This window comes from Anabrus simplex, chromosome 2 (genome assembly GCF_040414725.1).
Source record: "Anabrus simplex isolate iqAnaSimp1 chromosome 2, ASM4041472v1, whole genome shotgun sequence".
Lineage (NCBI taxonomy): Eukaryota > Metazoa > Arthropoda > Insecta > Orthoptera > Tettigoniidae > Anabrus > Anabrus simplex.
Window position 1 is genome coordinate 157,852,891 of NC_090266.1, and position 24,315 is coordinate 157,877,205.

Here is a 24,315-nt window from a genome sequence, read left to right on the forward strand (position 1 = left end):
AAATAGGAAACCACGGAAAACGATCTTCAGGGGTGCCGACAATGGGATTCCAACCCACTATTTCCCGAATGCAATCTCATCTTTTCGTGCTATCATTATAGAATTATGATTTCTTCAACTTATCTTAATCTGAACATTTTCTTAATATTAAGTTCTGGAATCTTGTACATCTAATCCGAGCGTACAGACAAAATATATAATTTTATTTATACAGGTGAAAGTAGGCTGAGCGGCTGCGCGTTTTAACGCGCTACGGCTATGAAGCCAAGCTCTGCATTCGGGAAACGCGTGGGTTCGAACCCCACCGTCGGCAGTTCTCAGAATGGTTTTGTGTGGTTTAATATTTTCACTTCCAGGCAAATGCCGGGACAGTTCCTATCCACAGGCCAGAGCTGAGTCCTCCCACCCCTTTACCCAGTTCCATTCACCATAACACGTTTCATCTTCATTAGCTCCTCAACTGAGGTTGGTGTCAGGAAGGGTACCCGACCGTAGAAGCATGCCGTATAAATTAACCTCATCTCATCCCCGACCCGGTATCAAGAAACGAGACTAAAGGGGAGACATACATATAGATGAAAGTAGGCAAATTGTATTTTGAGCAGCTGTTTACTTAACGTTTCAGTATGAATATTTGAACAGTTTGAGCAGTATTTAAGCAGTAATTTAATAGTGTCCCCTATTGTATAAGAAAGTGTAAGTTAACTGCTAAATTTGAAATGAGATATAATTGCTTAAAAAAAAAAGGTGGCACTGTCGAAGAAGCGAAGTGTTACAACAAAATCCTTTGTTTTGAATTTGGAAAGTGTAAAATTCAAGGGTTTTAATACGCCCAACTTTTGACCTACTTCGTAAAACTCATTTAACCACCTTTACACCAACAACCATCTGTTAACTCTAAGTGAAAGGTTTATTAGAGTCCTTTTTATTCTCTGTCAGTCCTGGTATTAATGCATCAGTCTCAAACGGTAAATATAAGTAATTATAAGCAATTCGTAAGAATCCTAGTATGTAGTTTCGCCAGTTAATTGAGGGATGTCTTCATGTACCAGTCCTTCAGTAGGGAATTCCCTCACAGCAACCCGTCACTGAGAAGAGTGATCGCAAATGGGACAATGCTTCACCCGTCAAAAATAAACTAGTTTTGTATTCTACCTGATTGATCGCAAATGGGACTGACAGCAAATGAGACTGATCGCAAATGGGACGACACCCTGTGGATTGACAAACAATTTTGAGATCACAGAATGTCCCGTACCGTACCCGAAACACTCGTAAAACTAGTGCAGTGGGATTTCCTGCTGGCTAATAACAGCACATTGCCCTGTATTTGGAATGCCCGCTTTCGCAATAGGAAGCCTGCTACTTGAGTAGTAGACATATTTATTTCGAAACGCATCCGGAGCTCTGTGATGGATGTTCAAAGTTGTGGGTGCGTCAAATACACGAACATTTCTTTTTCTCCACCATGCACCTACAAATATTGGGATGCGTAAAATACGCGACAAAATACGGTAGTTTCTTTATCAGACGTTAAAATGAACGAACATTTATAGGTATCTCTGAATACTTGGAGATAATGTCTGTTATATTTGTTGACCATAACGAGAAAATACAGTACCCGAAACTGTCACTGACACAATCCCTTAAAAACATTCAACTCATTAAAATTATGCACTTAAATACGCAAAACTACCACATACAAAACAATTCATTATGTCCCATACATTATTAACATACGACTTTGGCAGTGGGGGAAAACATAGAAATGCAAGGAAAGAAAGTGGCCCACAACTCCGACGAAACTACGCACAGAAACAATTTTAACAGCGCGCAAACAACAATAACAACAAAATCACTCTTTCATCCCGATTAACTGAGTCACTAGCATGCGCGCCAGCCTGTCTTGCTTGCAGGACGATTGCCACCCCGAATCCCCAGCTGTATAAAGCGCACACGCTGCTGTGGTGAGCGGGAAACACGATACACGAAGGAGCCGGACAAAACACTCACGAAATAAAGCATAAAATAAATACGCTTGAAAACGAGGTTTCGTAAATTACACAAGCACATAAGAATGTATCCTAGGGGAAGAGTATTGGCCGTACTAGAAGTTATATTGGTCAAAAAATAGGAAGAAGTAAAAATAAATCGGAAAATCGGAAGATGAGTTAAAAACCGGAAAGTTTCCGGGTAAATCGGAAGGGTTGGCAGGTATGCCCTAGTATGTTTCGTTGGGCCTCTCCGAAAATCGTTGAAAGTACGTGGGGACATGAAATTATTATTATTTGTTAGGTACGCTGGCAAGTAAAACAATCGTTATAATTGGATAGATTTCATTACGTTTTAAACTTCCTTCCTTCCTTCTGAGAAATACCTATACCGGCCCAAGTTAAGGGATATTAAACGATCACTTTCTTAATGATCTCACCTGCTATATAAATAGCAACAACCGTGAATATTTCTCAAGTGAACTCATTTCCTCATCCTGAGGTGGTGCAGCTCTTTTTAGACACTACCCCAGTGGAGGGGAGTTACATGTACTGTTTTTACCGCATATCAACCTTCCTGCCATTCGTATATCTCTGGCAGTATGATACCGGGAATCGAACTCAGACTCCCAAGAACGGCAGCTAACTGTGGTAACCATTATGCTGGCAGACATTATTAACTAAAAAATACAGACATATACTATGACTGAAGCATGCTTGCAATGCGCGGGTCGGACACGAAGCTATTCGCCTATTTGTGCGACGTCATCAGAACTGCAGTAGGCCTACGCTATGGAGGCAACATTTCTTAACTACGAAACACAGATGTACCGCATGAATTTGACGCATGTTTTCATTGCGTAGGCCGTACGGATGAAACTATTCAGAAATTTGTGCAATGTCATCACAGCTGCAATAAGACTTGTACACGCTTCAAGTGGAATCATTGTTCTTCTCTGACGAATTACGTTGGGGGCGGCGTGTGTGTCTTGTATGAGTGATTTATTTTTTTTAATTTTCTTCGTCTCGAAAAGCAAGAGGGAGGTGGGGTATAATGCGCGAAGTGGTCTAATATATGTGTAAATAAGGTAACATGTAAACATATGAGAAACTCTTAACCGCGTAGCATTTGAGATTAGCGTCTCTGATATGAAGAAGCCAAAGCTGGGTGATGAATTTTACAAAGATAAATGGCTTGGAGTGATGAGTTTAACACAAATTAAATTCAGAGCACCTGCAGATTCTACACAGTAGGCTCAAATAAGGAAAGTATCAATAACTTCCTGATTTCATAAATAGAGGCACCTGTTTTTTGCATAGCATGAAATTTTATGAATTTGGCTCAAAACGCGAAACTATTTACGTTTAAGCAAAATTGCGAATCAATTTATGAAATTATTCAAAATTGCATAATTTGAAGTTAATGACGGAGATTCGAGGTGAGTTGTGGCAATAAAATCCTATAATTGATGCCACAATCGACTTTATACTCGTTCGATATATATATATATACATACTGAAAGCTAAGATATAGTATATCGATTTTCGCTAAATTAGCTTCCCGTGAAGCGAGAAATTGATCGTATTCATAATTACGTGATGGTGTGATGGTGTCCTCTTGCCCGTTGAAAATAGTTGCTGATTGATGCGTTTAATTTCCTATTTTTTTTGCTTAGTTTATTAAAATGGTTGTGACGGTTTTTGATCGAGAAGAACAATTTGCATCGGAATGGTTTTACGTAAAGTCAAATAATAATACTAGATTATAAATTCCACCTGATCAATACATAAGAGTTTTTTTATTTAAATTTAAGAAATAGTTCTTAACGTATTAGAATAGGGACATGTTTCACCCATAATGAGGGCATGATCAGCCTAAAAATCTCATACCTGAAAGAAAGATAGATCAGGATCCTGATTGTTCTTATACCTAAACAAGAGGGTACTGTTTTAGGTACAAATGTGTATAAAATGACTAGCAAGTAGAATATAGTAGTTATAAGTACTCTTATGACAAAGTCTTATAATCAATCCTTATTGTAGATCTTTACGAATGTCTCGTTTTTTAAAATGTGGTTACAAGTGGTTACTTAAAAGTTCAAAAAGAATACGTAAATTGCTGCGCTGAAATAAAATTTGGTAAATATGGTGCCTTATTCTGGAGATGGCGTAAGGAGCTTATAACAGCTTAATATTTAGGATAAAAGTCACTCTTAGTGGTAGTAAGTTGTTAATTTTATACAAAAAGATAATATGACAAACTTCTTGAAGCACTTAGGAGCGAGGACAGGTGTTCGTCGGAAAACGTAGCTATATTTATAATAAAATTAGTTGGTAGACGTGGTTGTAGCTGCTTGTATTAAAAGTCAAAAGGAAACTATACGAGGTTGTGTAGAGCTTGTAGTGTTATGTCTGAAATAAGAGGTTACAACCACATCTACCAGCTAATTTTATTATAAATATAGCTACATTTTCCGACGAACACCTGTCCTCGCTCCTAAGTGCTTCAAGAAATTTGTCGTCTTATCTTTTCATACAACTTCGACAGACAAACAACTTTGGATTTTACCTCATCTTTAACCAAATTAACATAACTTTCGAAGAGACATAACACCACAAGCTCTAGGCCTACTCAACCTCGCACATTTTCCGTTCGACTTTTAATACAAGAAGCTACAACCACGTCTACCAGCTAATTATAAAAACAGCTATATTTCTGACAGTACTTGTCCTCGCTCCTAAGTGCTTCAAGAAGTTTGTCGTATTATCTTTTCATATAAAATTAACAACTTACTACCACTAAGAGTGACTTTTATCCTAAATATTAAGCTGTTATAAGCTCCTTATGCCATATCCAGAATAAGGCACCATATTTATCAAATTTTATTTCAGTGCAGCAATTTACGTATTCTTTTTGAACTTTTAACTAACCACTTGTTTCCACATTTTTAAAAACGAGACATTCGTAAAGATCTACAATAAGGATTGATTATAAGACTTTGTCATAAGAGTACTTATAACTACTATATTCTACTTGCTAGTCATTTTATACATATTTGTACCTAAAACAGTACCCTCTTATTTAGGTATAAGAACAATCAGGATCCTGATCTATCTTTCTTTCAGGTATGAGATTTTTAGGCTGATGATGCCCTCATTATTGGTGAAACATGTCTCTATTCTAATATCTTGATTTATCAGCTTCATTTTCCGTACTGACCGTTATCGTAAGTTATAGACGAGAAAGGTTCCACCTTATCAATACAATTTTATTTATACAAATATCTACAGTACCGGTTTCGACTCTTTACATGTAGTCATCCTCAGCTGTACACCGTTACCTTCACATAAATCAAATTAGTTGATTGCCTTGTCCATAATAATAGTCATAATGATAGGATATATCTTAAATCTAATTGGGCATACATCAGGGTAAATTCGACTATGTACAATCTAAAATGTGTTGGTGAATTTTTTTTAGGCCTAAAATCATGTAAACGGGCTGTTATTAAAAGTACAATTACGTAAACACTTTTTTAAAGATATATGTGAAATATGTAAAATGTTGTCTTAAAATATACAGTTCAAGTAAAATCCATTATAATAAATAAATAGGAAACATTTTGTTGGAACTAGTTTTCATCTTGCGTACGTTGATTTTCTTCAATATGATGTGAAAATCGTATAAATGGACCATTATTAAAAGCACAGTTACATAAACACTCTTAAAAATATATATAGTACATGTAGAATGTCATCTTAAAATATGCAAATTCATGTAAGATCCGTTACAGTAAATAGGAAACAATTTTTTAGAGTAAGTTTCCGGTCTTGCATTCGTTGATTTTCTTCAATATGATATGGAGAATGTCTATGCTTGTTTGTAAGTGGTGCTCTTCTTTCTGCTGTATATTATGCTTATTCATTAGTTTATGGTTGACTTATCAATCATTAATAACAAGTCTGATGTATTGTCCGAGGTAGATGTGTGCAGCTGTGGTTGAATATGGCTGGAGTATTGAATGTAATTTCTATTCTGTGAGTGTCAAATGCAGGAAGGTGGGTCTTCTCTGGTCTATAAATGCCGATGTGTCTCTATAAGAAACGAAAAATGAAATTAAGAATTTGTAGTCTGAGGAATGCCCGTTTGTTTGTGTGTGTGTTTAATATAGAGTACTTACGATTGCTATTGTGGTTGTGATGCGCTAGCTTTGGCTGCTTGGCGTGCACTGTGTCGTGTTCTTCTGGTGTTAGTGTCCACTGCTGTAAGGGGATGGAGGGATGAGGGATGAGGGGAGTTGTTGTTGTGGGGGTAGGGGTAGAGTTTGGCGTGTCGATCATCTGTGTGTTGGCACGTGCTGGATGTTGTTTATTGATTATTTTAAGATAAGTTTTTTAGTGTGGGGATAATTTTATTGAATATGGTATTGGTTTTTTCTGTGATTTCATTTATGTTGTAATTAGGGTTGGTATATTGATGATGATTGTTGTTTTAAGGGGCCTAACATCGAAGGTCATCAGCCCCGGGTTGGTATATTGGTCTAGTGATATGTATAGTTCTTCTGTTATATTGAGTAAGGGACCTTTGGGGTTTATGTTAAGTATTTTCATGTCGTTTTCAATTTTTTAAATTTCACGAACATTAGTTGTGGCGACAGAACAGTTCAGAAGTTATTTGTAAGGGGAGTGAAAGTTATTGCAAATGCTAATTCTACAGCACGTTCACAGGCAATTATGAATGTAATTCACATACTTGAAATTCAGTAATAGAATGTAGTTTCTAGAACTTCAGATTCAGCACGTTACATAGGCAAGTGCATAAACGCAGTTAGGGTTCTAGTTTAAGAAGGGTTAGTACACACGCAGTGCTGGGCTCATAAACTGAATTTGGTGGGCTGTGTGCAGCCTGTGGAACTTCGTGCTTTGAACCAATGTGTTGTACAGGCAAAACACATCTTCCTTTACATGGATAAGACAGCATGCATACATTCAATTCTTGAAACAGAAATATGAAGACGAACCCACTAAAGCTAAACTCTTCCCTGTTCCTGTGCTCACCAGGTGGAACTCATGGTTTAAAAGTGTTGAGTACCTTGGAGAATATCTTCATGATCAGTCAGTAATGTTGATAGTGAGAGAGCATTCTCAACGTATTGTAATGTAATGTGATGTTGAGAGAACAGCTCTGACTCCCATTAATATGGAACTCATGGTATCCCTGTCTTTTTCAGTTTGATGTGTAAATGACATACTTAGGCTAGGCCCTACTTGTTAAAGTGACAGCTGATACAATTTTTTCAAATTTCCGTGCTTTGATATAATGTGATACTGTATGTTCTAAGTAGGAGCATAACTCATGTATATATACTTATGCAAAAATACAACGTTGTTATACTGCAAATTTGGTTTACCTGTTATTGCTGAAAAGTGGAAATAAAGTTTAGCAAAATTATCAACAAAATAAAATAAAAAAAGCCAAAAATATACTGAAATAACTGTTAAAAAATGACAAAATTAGGCAACAATTTTCATCACAAACAAGTGCCTCTATTCATGATTAATTTCATAAGCATATTTCCAATTTTTCCCCAAAGATATCTAGTGTCAAAAGACTTACCAAATACTTCTGAATAAGTTCTGAGCCAACAACACGCAAGAATGTAGCAGATGTCTGGTTTGCTACAGCCTTGGCCAGCAAGGTCTTCCCTGTGCCGGGAGGTCCATATAAAATAACACCTTTAGGTGGTTTGATACCCATTTCTTCATAATACTCTGGATGTGTGAGAGGAAGCTCAACAGATTCTTTTATTTCCTGAATCTGAGTATCCAGACCTGTAAGACAGACATTAAATATACACTATTTACCATGTAATGAAGTGAAATTTTAATTAAATTACATACAATGACTATTATTTTAGAATTTATTTACTATTAAATAAGGATAGGTAAGTCAGAACAATTCTGTGTAAGCTACTATTGCCATAATAAGCCCATTCATAGAATGACAAGCAACAGGTATTAATGGTTTGCAAATCGAGACAAAGATGATTCACATATTAGTCCATATATCAAGAAGACAAAACTTTAAATAAACAGCTTAATGATGATCAATTTATGTTGTTATATCTTCAGCATAACCTGGAAGTAACATACATTACAGTAGTGAGAATAGGTACAAATAGGTGAAAACAATGGCAGAAAGATGCTCAGAATGAGGATATAAAGGTTGAGTTAGGAATGAATTAAATGAATAATGCTGTACATTCGTGGGTGGTTACGCCCACGTGCAAAGGGAAGAGGACAGGTTACCTAGGAGAATGACGACTCAAAAATGGGGGAAATGAGCAGAATATAATCAAGGTGACAATGGTTTGATTAGGTTTTTAATGAAAGGTGTAGAACTAAACGAGGCCACAAGTCGTAATTTGCTAGTTGCAGAAGGAAGTTTGTGGAAGAGCTCAGTTCATTCACGGAGGCCTGCAGACTAAATGTAGTAAGGCATAATGATCTAGAATGAAGACATCAGTATACACATATATAAAATAATATACCTGCTTCCTTTCCTCCTCTAACCTGAAATTTGTTAATTCTCAACACCAAGGTGCATCCTACAGTTGACTCAGTCCTGTTCTATTTCTTTTCTTCTGCAAGCATCACTGATATCAAAAACACCTCACAAAATTTCAGTTTGTTTCCTGAGTTGTTTCCAAGGAGTTCCTGCTGTCAAATGGAAGTGGGACTGAGACCTCCATTGGTTCAAGACTTGCTAAATACAATGTGAGTATGCTCAATTTCTGTATGGTCAAGTGTTAACTTTGCTAACACATAGTCACAGTGAGATTTTTAAATCCATGTGTTAGAAACCATTAGTGGAATGAGAAGTTCTAGACATCTGAACCATGATTCAAAATGCATCCAAGATGCCCACTCCTACTCAACTGTTAATATCCTGAACCCAGGGCCACTTACTATGTCAATCAGCTATTGTTTAGGGTCCACAAACAAGAACATCACTACAGGAACCCATACCATGAATAAGATCCAACGAACATTAGTTCGGAGTAAGAGAAAACCAGGCAGTTTTTGGTTTGAACAATCAGCTGTTGGCTTTTACCAAATTGGATGTACTTATCAAAAACTTCACAGCGAGTGTCCTATTTTTTTCAGATCTGTCTGAAAATAACAAATAGTAGTGAAAACTGGTCAACTCTAAACACAATGCAAAATGTTAACCATCACACTACTATATTATAATGCAATTTGATTATCAGGTATTAAGTACCATAATGACTCCTAAGATTATCCACGTTCTGAGGGTCTCAACATAATCTTGCTAACAGAACAGTGGCCTCAGAGAATGACTTTAACCATACTGTCATAACTTGAATACCTGTCAAGATCTCCAGAATATTACACATCAATTACCATAATTCATCCCTTGAGGTTTATTCATCACAAAATAGGCTAATTTTTTAAGATGACTTGCTTCTTCAAGTTGCTTAGTGAGTTTCCTGAACATATCTACCAATCCCCTATATTAACATATACTTCTATTGCTTCAATCTAAAACAGTTCTTTATCGATAGTGATAATGTTTCAAAAACATAACAATGGAACTAGGTGTAAAACTTGTGATATCACAATATCTGAACAGTTGGACTAATTTAAACAAAACTGTACCAATCACAACATAATTACTTTTTACACCTAAGAGCTGGATTAAGAAAAATATGACTACTCTGAAACTTCATTTTCTTCTGAAAGAAATTCATCTATTTCTAGCTTGCAAGGCTAGTCACAGCTCACCTGAAACTGATGTCTTTATCAGTGTGCTTGTCAGATCTTCACTACTATAATGATGGTGCAAGGGATTTAGTCTCTGTTGTACATCACTCTGACAGCTCTCTCCTACTCGAGCTGTTGACCAACTCCCACGACATGGACAAGGGGTTGGACTATACAAAAATTAGGACGTCATTAGTTGGTGGAGGGACCTATTGAATAATACATGGAACACTGCAGGATCCGTAAGTATGAAGGTTTCCACCACATTTGGCCATTTATCAACTAAAGCTAATACACTGAGTTTCAAAGCAGATCATACGCTGCTCTTAATCAAGTCCATCAGAGTCCGACTCCTTCTTGGCCTCTCTTCCCTTTTGTTTGCATTAAGAATTTGTTTCCTCTATTTATCCAGTTAATGTCTAAACCAGAGGCGCTCAGATGGGCGCCCGTTGAGGCCAGCCCAGTGTGGCCGGGCTGGCGTGACGTAAATGCAGGCAGCTTACGTAACAAGCATACATCACAGTGAAACGAGAGAGCGGACACACTTTGCAGGGAAGGGAGGGAGCATTGACGTTCAGTTGTGATTACGAAGCTCTCCTCCACTACTCAGCGAAATACTGATTGGGGTGCAGTATTTAAAAAAAAAAAGCGCTATAATTGGGAAAAAAAAACCCTGACCATTTCAAGATATTCCGGATTGGTTTATATTGTGCTCAATATAAACAGTCAATTTTAATTTCTTATATTTATTCATTCAAAGAAAACTTACACGTTATCATGTATTTGTTACAGTCTACAAAGGTACAGGGGTTTAAGTGTACAAGCTGCGATTTACAATTCCTTGGATGGACATTGACAGTATTTCCATTTGTCAAAAAAGTAAAATTCTTCTCATTAAGCCAAAAGTAATACAATTATATAATTCAACAAGTCACCCACTTGATTTTGCACAGTGCTGTAGAGTTGTGTTGTGTGACTCTCTGTTCACTGAATTTCCGAAAATATTATTTTAAATTTAACAGGCATCCAATGATAACAGCTAGCCTCTAAATGGCAAGAGGAAGTTTCATAATGGGTGAGGACATAGATATTTACTATCCAAGATCAAAGTACAACAATGTAAATATACAACCTGTGACAAAGTTCGGTGAATGAAGTCAGAACGGTCAATCCGGCAACACTGGCGACACACAACGCTGCACCTGCATAGCAGCAGGTTTTGACCACCTGCTCCCAACGTTGTTCAGTTGATCATTGTGTGTGTGTGTCGTGTAAGACCTGTTTGACACAATGCGTGTTTAGTGCGTTGGTTCTGAACTGCGAACTGGAACATGAACGACCAAAAGATCAATGTACACTTTTGTTTTAAGCTTGGCAAGACACCGATAGAAACGCATGCGATGCTGGTACGTGTTTATGAAGATTAAGCACTGTCCTTGAAGTGTGTGTACGAGTGGTTCGCCTGTTTTCGAGGAGGCCGGGAAAGTGTTTCTGACAACCCCCGTAGCACAAGACCGCCGACCGCCGTCAGTGGCGAGAACAGTGAGAAGGTGAGGACATTAATCACGAACGATCGGGGATTAACTGTGCGCATGATAGTGGATGAACTACAGATTAACCATGAGATTTGACTATATTCCGGACATCCAACGATATGTGACAAGGCTTTTGAACCCCATCCAACAGGAAGCCTTCTTGCAAAGTTTCCAGGACATGTATCGCCCATCTCAGCAGTGCATAGTTATGGGAGGGGACTATTTCGAAGGACAGTAAGGTCACTGTCGTGCATAGTTTATCTATGCTGATAGTACAGGACTATTCACCGAACTTTATTGCCACAGGTTGTAACTACCAGATAGATAATACAGTATGCCTTCAAATAAATAACCTAACTGATGTTATTCGTGCTAAGCACGATTGGATCTTTGGTGAGTTTATCAGATAATTTAAATCCAAACAATCACAAACCACAGCTTATCCACCGTAACTCCGTATTATATTAGAAGTGTTTCTAAAGCACCTATTGAAATTTAATAGTGAAAATTGTAATTCATTACGTACATTATAAAAATATTTAAGGTTACAGGCCTAATTCTTTATTGTATCTGATCAAAATACATAAACTGCAATTAATGTAAATAACTTATTTCTTACAATGTAAATTCAAAATGACTTGGATTTCTCCCCTCTTTCTTTCATTATTTTCTACCTCCATTTCAAACTCTGGTATCACTGCAGTGATCGAGACTGAGTGGGAAAACTTCGCCCAACCGTCACAGCCAGTGACGTAGCCACAATGTCACTGTGGTTGAATAGCATACGCTCATTGCCTGTCAGCCTACCCGCTTACAGTGCTGGGCGTCAGCGGGACGGAATGCCCAGCGTGAGCAAATCTGGTCTAAACTATCACAGTCAACTCCATTTTATAATGCAACTCCATGTTTATTCTGTTCTATTTGTTTTAATCTGATGGAAACAAGAGAGGTCCACCTATTCAATACCATATAATGTTATAAGAAAAATTATAACATTTTATTATACTCGGTACCGGTTTCGATTTGTTTTAATTTCTCACTTCATATCAATTGGTAGTCCTATGTTATTTCCAAGAAATTTCATTTCTACTGCCTGCATTTGATTCTTTCCCTGTCTTTGTGAACGCCTGGGTTTCAGCTGTAAATGTCATAGGTACTGCAACACATACTCTACTCTATTCAGTTGGGTGGACATGCAGCAGCAGTTTGGCTAAGCCACTGTCTTGGTGTTAATGGCAGACCAAGTTGAAAACTTACAAACTAATAACATAAAGTTAGAAAATAGATTTACAAGTAGATATGAAAATCAGTATTTCCAAGATGAAAGTGATGCCAGCTGGGAAGAAACCTACGAGGACCAAATGCTATGCAGGGAGTATGAAATTGAAACTAGTGGATCAATTCCAGAACTTACAAGGAAGGTAGTATAGAAAATTAATTTGAATCGAGGTGTTACAAATCTAGTACAATGAGCTCACAGTTGCTCTCAATGGTATTCTGTAAGAAGGAAGAGAGTTCACAGAAAAACTGTCCGTACAAAACAGTTTCTAGGCTGACTTTACTGTTTGGGAGTGGAAGCTGGCTGAACAGAGAATATATAAGTGACAAGCTAGAGGTAACCCACTCCAAAATATTGTAGTTGAGAATAATGACTTGTACAAACACATGGAAACAATTCATAAGGAAGAGATACTGGGAATACTTAAGTTGTGTGCAAATTACTACATAATGAATGACACTGGATTTAGAAAGTTAAACTAGTAGTACTTCCTGCTTGTTGTACTCTTCTTGTTGTTGTTGTAGGGTAATTACGGTTTAACTTCACTTTATCATCACTTATAATGTCAAGCTAGTAGTAAGGTCAACCTATAGTATTGTAAGCCGTAGTGTTAAGCACTGGAGATACTTAAGTTGTGTGTGAATTTGTATATGATGATGCTTGATTTTTAACTTTATTATTACATTACTGTAAGTGACCATTGCCACTGGGATATTTCCCATTTGCAATGTATTTGTTAATAATAATAATAATAATAATAATAATAATAATAATAATAATAATAATAATAATGGTGAAGTTAGGAAGGAACATAATGAATAAAGCTCTGTGTATGAACCGGCCCTGGTGGTAGGATCATGTTGGGCAACTCAGGTTACAATCAGTTTTTAATGATTTCATGAAAGAGGTACAGACCTAGAAGAGTTTACAAGGTTAATTACAAATAAAAGGCGTGGATGTGCTTAGTTCATTCATGGAGGTTTTCAGAGTGAACGGCATAACAATATTAGTACTAAGTTCAGGACATAATGTATACAGTGATTAAACTAAAAACTGTCTCATATGCAAACCTCGAATTGCAGATTAATTAAATCCTAAACAACAGGATGAATATATGATCTAAGTTAAGAAACTCTGATTACCTCCAATGTCTGCATACGTTTCCTGTGGTGCTTTTTCCAGTTTCATTACGGTCACCATTGGATCAGTATCGTCTGACAACACTCCCACAACAGCATGTACCTTATGACAGGAAATTTTTTTAAAATGTTAACAAAGGGAAAAGATAAAAAAGGGAAAAACAAAAGATAAAATAAAAATTATGTACAATAATTTCAAGCTCTGAAATTGACACTCAACAATTAAGATTCATTGCAATATTAAGTTCGGTCCACCGGAGACAAGGGTCGTTAGCACCATGTACTTGAACATGTGAAATTGACAACCCATGTTGATTTCCAGTTTGGGAGAATCAAAGAACCTATACCTGCCACATTTCACACACTATTCAAAATAGAAATCACAATACTAAGAAGGAATTGGTCAATTGCATTAATTATGACATATGGAATACTATCATGTATGTACATAAATAATACAGGTTTTTCAGGCCAATTGGATTGATTATACTATGATAGCAGGTGACCACCTCCAGTCTGCACAGCACAGAGTAGCTTAGTCGACTTGTGACATGTGAAGTGACATGATTGCTTGTCAACATACAGTAAAAGTCTGTCACAGCAAGAATTCACAACTAATCATTTAGGCCTATTCTCTATACCAGATGTTGTTAGATCCGATTTTTCATAAAATTTGTAAAATTTACATACAAAAAACATTCAAATCAGTATGAAAGAGCAATCAGTTTTGAAGCTTGTGTTTTCCATATCATGGATTACTTGTTAATTATTTTCTAATTCCGATACTATGAGAACACGCTCAATGCCATTCTTAAAAATTATAATCGGCATCACTACAGAGGCTTCCGTGGCAAATGTTTCAGCTTTCTTACTCAAATAGCATCACCTAACCTAGCCCTCAAAAATTAATGGTATTTCTCACTCTCCAGAAGTCAGGGTAGTCAAAAAATATTTTGTTCAATGCTGAGTACAAAACTGTATTGTACTGCTCCATTATTTAATATGCCAATTTAATCTTTTAATCTCCCTGTCAAGTTAACCCTCAAGCTGCGTCGTGACATTTCCGGTGCATAAATTGCGTTGTGGGGTCATTAATGGCATTGGGTATGTACAGGCGAATAACTCCATTATTTGAAATTTCTTGATTGCACCATTATTAGGCTATTTTACTATGATGTATTACTTACAGAATTTGCACATAAAGACAACCATTACATCACGAAGTCAAATTCAAACATAAGAAATTTAAGAATTTTATGTAAAGAAGATCAGCATAAATTAAATGAAGTCTATTTCACGGAAAAATCAAAGCTTGTAGCAACTAGAAAAAAATAAGAATTTCATTCATGTTTCTTATAGTCTTATTTCACAACACTTCAATTAGCACTACACAGCTCTCTACATTCTTGGCAAATTGCCATTTATAACTGTTTGTGCCATATACAGTACAGCTGATGACAGACCACAGAGTGACCATAGACGTTTCCTGTGAATTTGGTGTACTCTCATTTGAATCAAACTCTTCAGACGCAGGATCATGTATAGACTTAAAATCATGACTATCATCATCACGATCACTTTGCTCACCATTATCAGCATCCTCGTAGAGGACAAATTCATTTTCAATAATTTCCGAAAAATTAGGATCCAGAACTGAAACGCAAGCTTCTGTGACAGATGCCATCACATAACCTACCCACAGACTCCTTCAGTCACTCACAAAAGTTATTACAATGAACGAACACGCATTACAACATTTACGTGGAGTTTGTGGTTTTTAGCACTTGCAATAAATGTGAAATATAAACTTTGTCAGTGCATGTACTTCATCTCATGACCCCTACAAGTGGATTTTAGCAATTTTGAATTAGCGATAAATGCAAAATCGGTTCAAAATGGGAAATTATACTAATACACGAAACAGATGTAAAATATTATGTTTTATGCAAAATAAACATATATCTTTATAAAAACGATGCATTTCCTTAAAAATAAGATATATGTTATTTATTTCAGGGCAAAGAATTATTATGGCACCTTAAATATTTCAGTGTGTGGAATATTTTTCAACGGCCAAAGAGAAGTGCAAAGAACAACCAATCAAAACAGCTTAATACACTTTCAAGTACATGCGTTCATTCGTTTTGTGTTGACTCTTCATCATAGTCGGTTATTCTTGGCGTAGGTGTTGAGTACTAGTTCTGTTTTAAAGTAAGGTAGCGATTTATTGTCTGGTAGCCATGGGTAGAAGCGACGTGATGATCAGTGTGCCGAGAGTTAAAAATCGGAATTTTTTTATCTAAGCAATACAGATATATTGATGTGCCAACTTTGCAAACAAATTATGCCTATTTTTAACCAATTTGCTACAAAACGCTAAATTTTAGAAGTACAGATGCTACAAAACATTAAATTTGGAAATCAAAATGCTAAATCTTTGATTCTGAAATGCTATAAACCACGAACTCTACATTTACGACAAACTGTGTCATGGGGTCGAATGTGGCACCACTAACGATTATCAAACTGTTACAAAACGAACTAAAATGAACAGAACCTTGCTAGCCTAGCAACAGTTAAACGAAACAAAGGCGGGAAGGTACAGCGACTACCAACAATAGAATACAAAATTATTACCTGTTATAAAAGCAAGTTAGTCCAGCGGTATCATAAATGACCCCACAACGCAGTTTGAGGGTTAAAGATTAAATAATGGTAATTCAAAAAATTAAGGACCGTTGACATGGTGCAGCCCTGATGGGAAATACACGAAGGTTCAAAGTCTTCTAAGGGTGGTCCATTTACTCCCAGCTACATGACATCTCCTAGTGTTGTGATATCCAGGAAAAGTTCCTGCTTCCTTTTTATTGTGTTAATGAAGCTGAATCCATGCTTACAAGATACTGTTGTTACTCCAATGAATGTGACTTGGCAAAACACTTTCTGCAGCTCATCTAAGCGCTCAGGAAACTTGTGTAGAGCTTTTTTTTTGTTAGTTGCTTTACGTCGCACTGACACAGTTAGGTCTTATGGCGACGATGGGACAGAAAAGGGCTAGAAGAGGAAAGGAAGCGGCCGTGGCCTTATTTGCCTGGTGTGAAAATGGGAAACCACGGAAAACCACATTCAGGGCTGCCAACAGTGGGGCTCGAACCCACCATCTCCCGAATACTGAATACTGGCCGCACTTAAGGGACTGCAGCTATCGAGCACGGTGTGTAGAGCTTTTAATAGTTCGCCTAATCCCTTTTTAAATTATTTGCTCCTCTTCAACCATCATTGTTAGTTGAAGCAATTTTGATAGCAAATAATCCGCATTTATACCACCAGCAACACAAAAAATGTGCTAACTAAATAATCTACTGATTGCCATATGCTCTTATGGTGTAATCTTGAGACAGGCACAAGAAATTTGTTAAATTTTGTAATTCATGGATTGGGTCATACAGGATCATCTCCTTTTTATTTCCAGTAAATGTTCTTCTTCAAGGAGTCTCTGATCCTTATGATATCAGATGCTCCCATGTGGATCATTAAAGAAATTTCATAATTCACTTACAGTCCTTGTATCTGTTTATTAATGTGGTTCCATCGTCGCCATAAGACCTATCTGTGTCGGTGCGACGTAAAGCCCCTAGCAAAAAAAAAATGTGGTTCCATTCTCATACTGACTCCTTACCAAGACCCTCCCATTATTTTTTTATAAGGGAGTTCTTAATTCATTTCATTCTTCAAATAATTATACAAATATATCTACATACTCTTATTTGATTAACTTTGTTATTTTTTTCAATTTTTGGAGTATTCCAATCCCTTTCCTTACCCTTTTTCCTGTTCCTTCCTCATTCCCCTTTTTTTGTATTATTATCTTTCCTTGTTGCACAAATTCTGCACTAATTTATTCATGTTGTAGCCATGCCACACATCCACGTCTTCTATCTAGGCCTACTTGAGGGATCTTCATCGAGACTGGACTTATTACATTCTTCACAATCTGTTCTACTGCATAAGGCACCAACGCGGGAGTACCTACTTTTTCTCTACGGGTGGCGGATTGTAATATTCCCTTACCTTCTAACCGTACCTTTTCGTACTCGTCCCTTCTACATCCCTGAATCTCTACACCTCTATCTATGCCTATGCGTCCTTCTGCTTCCGCTATATTCGAGAACATTCTGGTGCGACTCTCTCTCTCTCCTCTAGCCCCTACCACTATGGCTATCTATGTCACTCTCGACTCCCTACATATTCTCCGCACTATCTTCACTCTTTGTCAGTGTGCAACGAGTGGATCTGAGGATGGAACCTAGTTTCATGTCTTCATGACGATATTTTATTCTACATCGTCCTGCTGATATCTCTTCAATGAATCAGGTATGGGGAGAGATCTCTTGATATTTTTAGGTAAGCTGGTTATTCCAAACCTTTATCTTTTTCTTTTTACAAAGTTTTACTTAGACTAATATTCAACTATGTTCTTATACATGTCACCTGGTGTAGTAGATGGTCCTGGGGACTCGATCGATGGTGCATTTCAAATCCTTATCCCTCTCTTTCATTTCATATTCCCATCCCTCCCTTTTATCTACGACTTGTGTTTTCGACTTTGTCTGCTGGCTTGATACAGCGAACGTAGGACATTTGTTTTTAAGGTTGAAGTATTCTGAAACACTGGAGTCAACCGTTTTCTGGGTCAAGTTGGCTCGACTGTGTTTTGGTGTCAGGGTACTTATAAAATGTATACCCGTTGATTTGTACATTCATTTCTAAGTTTACTTCTTAACATTTTTATATCCTGTGTTCTAATATTCTGTGAGTAATTCTCTACTATTTATCTCTGTAAATTTGAAGAAGGAAACTTTTATTTCAATTACTTAATTTGTACAATCACTATGTAATTTGGGTCTCTCATCTCTGTTTACCTTGTCCATTTAATGTAACATACTTCTATTTGGTATCATCTTTCAAAACCATAGATGGATTAGCTAGTAATGTTTCCCTTTTGTTGTATGACTTTGTGAAAATTACACACGCTCCATCTGAGGTTATTTTCAATTTAGCCAACTGCTATTATAAGCAGATTTTCATATGCTGCACAATTATTTTAGTCATGTAAACCCGTGTTACTTTGGTATCAAACAATCTTGATATTATTGATACTTTTGAAACTAGTCAAAGATATTTTGGAAAACATCTTTTCACTCTTCATGTCGACGGACTCCTATTGGTCAAGCCCTAGACAAGCGTCTGTGTTTACTGTGAGGTATTCAACCTCCCTTAGGTAATAAATTTATATGATAGCCTTATGCAATGATTATTAACTAGTGTCTTCATCTTATTAATTTTTGTTTATCACCCTAGAACATATCAGTGTCCATTTCTTTCTCAACTGTATCAGGGCAGCACTTCAAATAGTGAACTGTGTTTCAGATGAACTTGATCGGAGTTCTTAAAAATTGTAATCAACATCATTCCAGAGGCTTCTGTTGCAACCCAGCCCCTGACACTAAGAGGGTGAAACCATAGGTTGCCTGAGCAGCGATCTTGTTGGATCTGTTCAATGTTCAACAAGCCATTACCACTGGTAACGTTAAAACATCATTAATTAGTGTGAACCGCAACAAAATGAGTGGCAGGAAAAGATAGTGATTTACGATCGCTGAGAAACTGAATATATTAAAAGTTATGAAGGAAAGCAGCAATGAGAAGCGAGATGATGTTGCCAGGTAATTACTGTATAATTCCGAATATCACTCGCCAGCGAATAAGACCCACACCCTGAATTTTGAATGTCATGATTCGGAGGGGTGAAAAAAAAATCTGCGAATTCATTATCAAATTGCTATTTTCAAACACTTTTCAAGTAATAAAAGCTCCACATAAATGAGAAATATAATTAGTTTAATGTACAAATCAGTCCACAAGTGTCAAAATTAACCATGTGAATTTGATTTTTGTAAAGTGCTATATGGCGAGTGTGAAGGGACTCGGGCGATGAAGATCACACTGGAGAAGAAGAATGGGACAGTTTGGAAACACTGGCAATGTTTGATGAATACATGGATGTTGACAAGAATGTCGTTACTATGGAACACATGACCATCAGCAAAATTGTTGAAGGCATTCAGCACGAGTTGAATGAGGAAGATGATGATGATGGTCAGACATCGAACACTCCAGTGTTCTTATGAGGTGGTTTGTGTCCTAGAAACTATCAAACATTTTGTAACGCATCATAATGTGTCTGATGAAATAATCGAAGAGTTATAATGATTTGAGGGTGCAGTTTAAACCGTGGCTGCAGGAAACAACTGTGTAAAGTAACTGATTTTTGCTGTGTAGTTTTATACAGAATTTTGTATGATGTACAGTAGAATTCCACTGTAACGAACACCAGTATAACGAAATTTTCAGAATAACGAATTTTCTTTGGTCCCTTCCTTTTCCTGTGTTGCGTGTTAAAATATTTCATTTTAACAAATTTCGTACTTTCAGTTTAACAAATTAAAACCAAGCTCTTTTCTTTACCAATATGACCATATTTTCTCAAATTAAAACTAAAATTCATCCTGTTTTATGACCAACATTTTTCTTGTTACATTATTTCGTTATTCAGATGATATGATCCCCACTTTCCATACATGCACCGTACGCGATCGAGAAGGCAATCGCTTTTGTCTAAACAATATGCTTCGCCCGTCATCCAACGTAAGACGTCACTCTATTAGCTGAGTAGGAGCAAGAAGTTTGCAATCCTGCAATGAACGCTACGCTTTGTGTAACCAATAGGCTTCGCCCATCAACCAATGTTTGACGTCACACTATTGGCTAAGTAGGATCACGATGTTTCTAATCCATCAATGAATGTGACGGTTTTGTCGCATCATGCATTGCATGTTTCTTCTTCATATTTAATTCGCAAAGCAACGTGTTTCTGTTAAGGTCATATCATTAACCCTTTCGCACTCACCGCGCCGATCTATCGGCGCGAGATGTTATGGCGAGAAAGCTCATGAGGCTCTGTCCTATTTAGGGATTTTGGTCATTTACGTGGCTGTTAAATGGTAACAGTTGATCGTGACGGTACCTTAAAGCGTTGAATTTGCGTTTTACTCTACAGATATATCCACCAGCCCTACAAAATATTTTTATTTTCGACAAATGAAATCTGTTGACCGTGAATGTTTATGTTGTGGTTATTTGAAGTTATTGCGTGGATCTGTTTTGGTTGGCTTATGAATACAACTATTTGATCTTGATATGAGTTTAATTTAGAGATATTTCGCTTCTTTGGTATATCGTGTGTTCGCTGTACTTCACAAACTATAATTTTACTCCTTTTCATAACTCCTTTGTTGCACGTGCTTGCATCGTCTTTTTATCGTAATGGCCAGGTCATATTCAAGGCCGAATGAGGCCAATGTCCTTGAATTTTCAGATGATTTAGACAGTAATAATGACCTCCTTTTGCCGAAAGTGATTCGCATTACATGGGAAATGACACAGTCACAGCTGCTCATCGTGCATCGGACTGCGAGGACCTGACATCGATGACCGTTGCATGTACAGTGAATAACTTTGTGCAATGCTTCATGAATGAATTGCAGCACACACATCATATTGATATCAAATTATTCAGAATTAAATGTTCTTTCTTTCACATCTAAGAGTAAAGAAGACACAATAATGTCTGATTTTTCAGTCATTGAAAACCAAAAATTATTTTTAAAAATTTATTTTCAAAATTTAATAATTTTTTCGGCTTTACCAATAACAATACGTCCTAGGTATATTCATTTCTGAAATGATCATAGTTTCCTATTTTAATGTGTGTTAAACTGTTTAGGTGCTGTTTTTTTGTAATTTGGTTTGGAAAATGACAGAAATTAGTCTGAGTGTCTTCGAGCAAACCCCTGCATATAGGCTGAGTGGCAAAGGATTAAACTTGCAAAGTTCGTGTGCATTTCGTTAAATAAATAAGTTCATATCATCGCAAATGGATAAGCAGAAGCGACAGCAGTTTTCGCCGAGTGAAAAATGTAAAATACTTGCGGAAGTAGAGAAAGGCGGAAAGAAAGGAGAAGTAGCGAAGAAGTATGGCATTAGCCCGTCAACACTTTCTATTTTTTTAAAACAGAAAAGTAAGATAAAACTACAAGGAGGTGGACCAAGCCGTCTATATGTGGTTTGTGGAAATGAAGAGTAAAAACATTCCAATAAATGGCCCACTGTTATGTGAGCGAGCGCGATCTTTCGCACGTTTGCTTGGGTCATTTGAGTTTATGGGTAGAGCTGGTTGGCTTCATAGGTTCCGGGAGATATATGGCATAACCCACAAAATTATAAATGGTGAAATTAATGATGCCCCAAAGGAAGTTGCGTCTTCATGCGGCTGGAGACTCTAACGGATGCCTTGAAGGAATATTTGTTGGCAGACATTTATAATGCAGACGAAACTGCGTTATTTTATAAAATAATGCCGAACAAAACCCTTGATTTCAAGAGAAATAAGTGTTTTGGGGGCAAACGTCCAAAAGAACGTATCACGGCTCTTTTGTGCACCAATTCCACAGGAACGGACAAACTGAAGCCTCTCATAATTGGAAAGTTTGGGAAGCCAAGGTGCTTCAAGGGGGTGCAACATCTGCCCTGTGAATACAGGCACAACTCTAAGGCATGGATGACATCTGTCCTATTAAAAGAGTGGTTATTGGACTTGGAACGTTGGATGAAGGCCGAAAAGGGGAGAATTCTTCTATTATTGGACAACTGCTCTTCACATAATTGTGTGCCTTGCCATTTGGAGCATGTAAAAGTTTTATTTTTGCCTCCAAATACAACTTCAATTCTGCACCCGCTGGATCAGGGTATAATTCATGCAGTAAAGCGTACAAGCTAGTGTGGTCCGACGAATGCTGTGCAACGTTGCCACGAATTAACATCAACAAATTGGGAGCAATGCAGATGTTTAACGCTGCATGGAAATCCCTGAATGCAGACATCATCACAAACTGCTTTAGAAAAGCTGGAGTGGTTTTTATAGAAAACGTCACATAAAGTGAAATGTTGGATGATGTGGAAACCGAGGAGAATTCAAAGCGTTTGTGTACAACATTGGATGTGCCATCTATGGTAAGTCTTACCGACTACATCAATGTAGATAGTGATGTAATAGTCCACAAAGAAATCACCAATGAGGAAATTGTGGAGGACATTATGAATGATAGAGATCCATGTGATGAGGAGGAAGAGGAAGACAACCCCCAAAATTATTGTGATCGACAGAGCTCGACTCTTCAGCAAGCAACGAACATAGCACATAGCCTTCAAGATTTTCTTGCGTCACGAAGAGATGTGCCAGAATCTGTTTTAAATTCACGTGCAGTGGTTGGTGGCTACTTGGAACGAGCTTTTGCGTCTGGACCTGTTCAGAAGAAAATCACATACTTTTTCAAAAAATGAGGTTCTGGAACAATGTGTAGACTTGCAGGTACAATGTAAAAATAGATTTCCTGAAAACATCTGTCAATACTGTAACTCATAATGGTATTTTGAAGTTATATAGATCCTGCAACGGATATAACAGGGCAGATGACCTCGTAGTTCCGTCCCTAAAAAACAATAATAACTAACGGATATAATACTAGGAGAGTTCTTAAGAACTGACTTATTTCAGTATAACAAACTAATTTCAGAGGTCCCCAAAATTTTGTTATACTGGCATTTTACTGTATAGTGACACTACCCCAAAAACATAATTTTTAATCCAATACAACTGTTTTTTACTATATACTGTAGGCACACTTTTAGTTGCATGGTTTTCATACTTGCACTTTTTGTTTCAGGTCCCTGAAAAAGTATGAAGGAAGCCTTACTGTATAAGCCACAAAGACTGTAGGAAGAACATAAAACAAGAGTATAACAAACCTTATGATTCAGGAGAACAGAGCATCCGGGTTCCAGCTGGTCTTTGTCAACAAAAGACAAGATACTAACATAGTGTTCACTGCCAACCGAGGTCGATACAATTGCATGGTTGTCATCAATTATTTCCTCTAGAGTACCAACAGACATTGGAGTACCCCGTAGGTCATCTACTTTGGATCTTTCCTCCTAAAATTCAAGAGAACAGACAGTCATTTTTTTTTTAAATCTTTAATTTCTATTAATCACAATACACCAAGTTTAAAGCCTGTCACATAAATCACAAATAAACAGCAACAATAAGTAATAAACACATCTATATTGAATGCTGCACATTTATTAGTAACTAGAATTGTGAAACTTTAGTTCTCTATCTTATCATGAATTCATAAAATACAGAGTCTAATCACCTTTGCTTGTTCTACCTTCTATAACCATGCTCATTAGCCTCCTAGGCAACATAAATCCCATCATATCCCAAGGTTGATTTATGCCCACAATTTCAAAGGGTTCATTACAATTACTGCATTTGCTCATCTATAATGTGCACCCTGAATGTTCATAGTCAATATCTAACAAAACAACTTCAGCAAATGATTGCATCTTATTAATACAACTGAGAGCAGATTAAAAATAACCACTGATGGACAATATCAATCCCG

General features: G+C 37.0%; 1 protein-coding gene across 1 annotated transcript in view; it reads right to left on the reverse strand.

Moving 5' to 3' along the window:
- Positions 1-24,315, reverse strand: part of LOC136863952 (26S proteasome regulatory subunit 4) — a 139,681-nt gene that overhangs the window by 70,610 nt on the left and 44,756 nt on the right. Inside the window, exons 4-6 of the mRNA XM_067140402.2 lie at positions 23,657-23,842; positions 13,733-13,832; positions 7,609-7,823 (exon numbers count right to left, since the gene is read on the reverse strand). Of these exons, the coding sequence (XP_066996503.1) occupies positions 7,609-7,823; positions 13,733-13,832; positions 23,657-23,842 (501 nt within the window). The remainder of the gene's footprint in view (positions 1-7,608; positions 7,824-13,732; positions 13,833-23,656; positions 23,843-24,315) is intronic.